General features: G+C 36.6%; 1 protein-coding gene across 1 annotated transcript in view; it reads left to right on the forward strand.

Moving 5' to 3' along the window:
• The first annotated feature begins 288 nt into the window (after positions 1 to 288).
• The window catches only part of LOC107561763 (collagen alpha-4(VI) chain-like), an 8,136-nt gene continuing 2,466 nt past the window's right edge, over positions 289 to 5,958 (forward strand). The window contains exons 1-3 of the mRNA XM_016246238.1: positions 289 to 317; positions 695 to 878; positions 5,126 to 5,179. Of these exons, the coding sequence (XP_016101724.1) occupies positions 289 to 317; positions 695 to 878; positions 5,126 to 5,179 (267 nt within the window). The remainder of the gene's footprint in view (positions 318 to 694; positions 879 to 5,125; positions 5,180 to 5,958) is intronic.

Below are 5,958 nucleotides of genomic sequence, written 5' to 3' on the forward strand. Positions count from 1 at the left end.
AGCCACAGGTGAGCCAATCGGGCCAGTTGCGCAACTTGCGCTCTCACTGTCTGCCGTTCATCATAGGTCCATTGGTAGAATTGTTGCGCAGCCCCCATGGGAGACAGGCCCACCCTGACTAGAATTTGGACTTTTAGCTCGTCATATTTTTCATTCCGGGGTGCCCGCAGGGCATAATAGGCCCGCTGCGCTTCTCCAGTGAGGAAGGGGGCGATGATGCGAGCCCACTCTTCCGGGACCCACCCCTCCCTGGCCGCGATAACCTCAAACGTATGGAGGTAAGCCTCGATGCCGTTGTTCTCGGTCAACCGTATGAGGTATTGGTGAGCCTTGACGGGGGCGCTTCCGGGAGGGGGATGCGCCCCGCCATGCTGGCCTGCAGTTATTCCACGACCCAGACAGTATACTCCTGTCGGGTGGCCAGTCGTTCGGTAAACTGCTGCTGGCGGGCCGAGAGCTCAGTCAGGCGGCGGATGACCTCTTCCATTTGTCCTGGGGAAGAGAGCGGTTCTCCTAGAAGAAGCACAGAGATCGTTACTGCAACCTGGCGTTACAAGTCTGTGTCTCAATTCACCTGTAACGCCTGCATTCTCCACCATATATCGCGGGGTGAATGAGAACACAGACTCGGTACTGATAGAAAGAGCCCCGGAGGGTGATTTATTGCCCATACACTGATCACACGTGCTCGGAGGAATGGTGCTCAGTGCCCGTATCAACTCGGTGCTCGTGGGGTGAAGTGCCGTGGTGCACATCCCTCTCCCGGGGTGCCGTCGGAGTCTGTGGATAAGGAGAAACAAGCATTAATGTCGCCTGGAGCTCCGTTGCAACTCCCCGCTGTTCTCCTGGCTTTTATGGGCAGCGCGAACGAGCTCCAGGTGCGCCACTCATCACGCACAGGTGTTGTGCTTCTGTGATCAGTGTGGCAGCGGCGTTTCCAGGGCGACGCTGATCTGAAACCGGGATACTCGCTACATTATATATATATATATATATATATATAAATTCCTTCGTTTGTGCATTTTGAACACAATATTATTTATATCGTTAGTTCTCAAGAGGTGGGTCACTCACCAATGACTGAGAAAAACTGAGCTCACTTTTCCCGAAGGAGGGGAGAGGGCAGGACTCTGCTTTTGACTGGTAAGCTCATATATTACTGTATTTACAATGATAATACGCATTTATTTGATAGAATTATAATTTTGAAATGTAAAAGCACAGCAACTAAGCCAATAACCTGTTATTTGACAAAATATGTCAAAACTGCGTTTAGTATATGCTATGTTGCTTGACAAACAGTCTGCATGCATGCAGATTTGAATAAAAGTGTCATTTGAGTAAATTTATGTTTTGATATTGTGAAATAGATATTATTGCAGTGCAAACAACTGTGAGCATAATAACGTATGTCTTTGTTTCAGTTTCTGATGAAGATTATGGACCACTAGTGCTTGGCACAGAGGGGCCTCACGTCTCCAGGAGGCAGGCCAGAGGAAGGTGATGCTTAACATAGGGGACAAAATCCTAATGTTTTGCACAGAAGTGAAATGACACAAATTTGGAGGATGTGGAACATGTTCTATACTGTAATCACAAAAATGATATTTGGTCTCATTCGTTTATACCATTTTGCATATTACTAGTTGTGCATCTCAGAGACAAAAATAACAAATGAAGAAAATCAAGCAATGATCAAGAAAACTGCTATAGCATATAGAAAATTTGAATATTTTGGGTAATGTAGTTTATAAAACCTGTTATTGCAAAGGACACTTGTAGACGCTAAATAGGACAAGTCGCCTTCCTTCAGTTATATTTCAATAACTCTTGTATAGAAAATGTAATAGAGGAATTATTTTTTCTACTGTAGTATATTCTGCCACCTAGGGGAATCAAACAAAATAATCAGCAGGTCCCTAGAGCACAACCTGAATAACAGACTTTCAAATACAGGACTTTGGAAAAAAATTATATCAAAAAGTACCTTTTTTATGTTTATTAGAATATTTTAAATACATATAATGTTATTTATGATTTTGTTAGTTTGAGGGGTTTTTCTGTACATTGACACCAACATTTTACATTTCTTCCACTGTATGTATGTAGGGTGAACATTTAAATTGGGGTATGGCAAATTTCAATCAAATTTCATGGCGGAATTTCAAAATATGCCCCAGAGTGGAAGGGGTAAAATGGGGTTCAACTGGGTACAATGAGATGACATTATTCTACTCACCCTTCAACCATCGAACATTAAAATTACATTTAAAAGTGTAAAAGCATAGGTACCTTTAATAGACCATGAATAACCCCAAAAACGCGATTCTTTCCACAGCAATAACGGACGGGTGAAATATCACTTTAGTAGCCTAATAGTATATATATATATTTTCACATTTTCACACCACTGTATATATATATATATATATATATATATATATATATATATATATATATATATATATATATATATATACAGTGGTGTGAAAAGGTTTTTGTATATATATATACTATTAGGCTACTAAAGTGATATTTCACCCGTCCGTTATTGCTGTGGAAAGAATCGCGTTTTTGGGGTTATTCATGGTCTATTAAAGGTACCTATGCTTTTACACTTTTAAATGTAATTTTAATGTTCGATGGTTGAAGGGTGAGTAGAATAATGTCATCTCATTGTACCCAGTTGAACCCCATTTTACCCCTTCCACTCTGGGGCATATTTTGAAATTCCGCCATGAAATTTGATTGAAATTTGCCATACCCCAATTTAAATGTTCACCCTACATACATACAGTGGAAGAAATGTAAAATGTTGGTGTCAATGTACAGAAAAACCCCTCAAACTAACAAAATCATAAATAACATTATATGTATTTAAAATATTCTAATAAACATAAAAAAGGTACTTTTTGATATAATTTTTTTCCAAAGTCCTGTATTTGAAAGTCTGTTATTCAGGTTGTGCTCTAGGGACCTGCTGATTATTTTGTTTGATTCCCCTAGGTGGCAGAATATACTACAGTAGAAAAAATAATTCCTCTATTACATTTTCTATACAAGAGTTATTGAAATATAACTGAAGGAAGGCGACTTGTCCTATTTAGCGTCTACAAGTGTCCTTTGCAATAACAGGTTTTATAAACTACATTACCCAAAATATTCAAATTTTCTATATGCTATAGCAGTTTTCTTGATCATTGCTTGATTTTCTTCATTTGTTATTTTTGTCTCTGAGATGCACAACTAGTAATATGCAAAATGGTATAAACGAATGAGACCAAATATCATTTTTGTGATTACAGTATAGAACATGTTCCACATCCTCCAAATTTGTGTCATTTCACTTCTGTGCAAAACATTAGGATTTTGTCCCCTATGTTAAGCATCACCTTCCTCTGGCCTGCCTCCTGGAGACGTGAGGCCCCTCTGTGCCAAGCACTAGTGGTCCATAATCTTCATCAGAAACTGAAACAAAGACATACGTTATTATGCTCACAGTTGTTTGCACTGCAATAATATCTATTTCACAATATCAAAACATAAATTTACTCAAATGACACTTTTATTCAAATCTGCATGCATGCAGACTGTTTGTCAAGCAACATAGCATATACTAAACGCAGTTTTGACATATTTTGTCAAATAACAGGTTATTGGCTTAGTTGCTGTGCTTTTACATTTCAAAATTATAATTCTATCAAATAAATGCGTATTATCATTGTAAATACAGTAATATATGAGCTTACCAGTCAAAAGCAGAGTCCTGCCCTCTCCCCTCCTTCGGGAAAAGTGAGCTCAGTTTTTCTCAGTCATTGGTGAGTGACCCACCTCTTGAGAACTAACGATATAAATAATATTGTGTTCAAAATGCACAAACGAAGGAATTAGCCAAGTGACTTTAGCTTTAATGAGGATCTGAGTTATTTTTGATAACTGATATATAACCAACCCAACACTGTACCCATCCAAGCACATCTGAACCTGAGCTATGTGAATCAAGTAATAAATGATACGTTTAATGTAAATGACCATTTTTGGGTTCTAACACCTTTTAAAATGCTTTTCTTGCCTGACATAAACAATGCTAAAATGCTAGTTTTGTTTATCCATGTTTACAGCATGTCATGCCTTATATGTGGTGTAGGAATGTGTCTATGTTGTGTTTTTCTGTATACAGACTGCATTAGACAAGACACATGTTGTTTGGAAGAGCAGTTGGGATCTGAAGCCAGAATGCTTTCTTGTGGTCTTCCATGAAGGGAAGTGGCTGATAACAGACTGGTTATGGGGAGTAGGATTCAACTGGTCATGTGATCTCATGAGAAAATAATTAATTTTTTGAAATAATTAATTATTATTATTATTATTATTTTTTTTTTTTAAAGAAGTCTCTTATGCTCACTGAGACTGCAGTTATTTGATAACAAATACAGTAATAACAGGAATATTGTGAAATATTATTGCAATTTAAAATAACTGTTTTCTATTTGATATATTTAAAAATGTAATTTATTTTTGTGATGCAAAAGCTGAATTTTTGTGTCAGGAATCATTCTAATCTACTGATTTGCTGCTCAATTGTTGTTGGTGCTCAATTATTAATAATGTTTTTTTATGATTATAAACACCAGATTTCATGTCTTTGACACCAAATGCCATTGGTTCTCACAAATGCCTTTATCCATTACAGAGTACCAACTTGAATGTGAATGATATTAAAGCTATAAAATAAGTTGAGAACATTTAGCACATAATCATTATAATGCTTTTTTTGCACATTTTAGAATTTATTCAATAGAGAAAACAACCACTTAAAGGTGTGGGATGACATGAGGGTGAGAAATTGTGACATGATTTTCCTTTTTTGGTGAACTAAATTAGATTAAACTAAGAATTTAAGGAAGCAACAAACACAAAGCTGTAAACATCTGCAATAATCCAAAAGGGGAATGTGAACACACTGCGTTCAAGCTATTCAATGGTTAGGATAAACAAATGATAAATCTATCATGCACTTGTGGGTCTGTATATACAGGTTTTTGAAGTCATCTTCTCCTAAAATGGAAATTGTGGTGTTGAGGAGTGGTTTGATAAGTTTGTATGAACAGTTTCTGATTTTTAGTTTCTCATTCAGAGTCTTCGGGTTGGACTCGTCCCATCCATGCCTGGGCTCTGTGTAAGTTCACTTCTTTACTCTCTTCCTTTATTATATTTAGATTATATTCAGAGCTGTTTGTACCGAGGTAATCATATGATTTATAGTATTTTTTAAAATCATTAGTTTGTGAGAATGCCTATGTTTATAAGAAGTACTTCACAGAAAAGATGACTGAGTTTTTCAGGTTTGTTTAAAAAACTATTAAAGCAATCTTAAGCATAGATTTTATTTATGTGTTTAATTCAAGTCTCTTTTTCTGGATTCAGATCTATCATGAGTGTCATGTTCACTAGCCAGTATTTTCATAGACTCAGGCCTGATTTTAAACACATTAGGAAAGAAGCACAGAGCTGGCTGACAATCCTTTGCTAAATCTGGGGACACATTTGAAGCTGCATTTCAGATCTCTAGGAGCTCTGCTTCCGTTATTGTTACTGGCTTGGGATGAATGTGAATTAGAAATATTAGAAAAGTTTTAGTGTGAAACTTGCCTGTTGAATAGCATTTGAAAATATGAGCGTTTTGGTTACATTTCAAGACAAAATGATACCAAGACAAGGTTTATGTTGACTAAATGCTAAGTCTTCACTTATAAAATGTAACATTGAATTAAATAATTCCTATAATTGATTTTTAATTTGAATTTAAGTATGATTTAATTTAAATTTAGTTGTAATTCTATAAAAATGCTAATTTTAGAAGAAAATTTCAGATGGAATTTAGAGGCTTTTGCATCTGAACTATATATATACGTGTGTGTGTGTGTGTGTGTGTGTGTATAGGCTATATACGATATA

The sequence above is a fragment of the Sinocyclocheilus grahami genome, unplaced genomic scaffold (assembly GCF_001515645.1).
Source record: "Sinocyclocheilus grahami isolate Dianchi unplaced genomic scaffold, SAMN03320097.WGS_v1.1 scaffold791.1, whole genome shotgun sequence".
NCBI classification, from domain to species: Eukaryota; Metazoa; Chordata; class Actinopteri; order Cypriniformes; family Cyprinidae; genus Sinocyclocheilus; species Sinocyclocheilus grahami.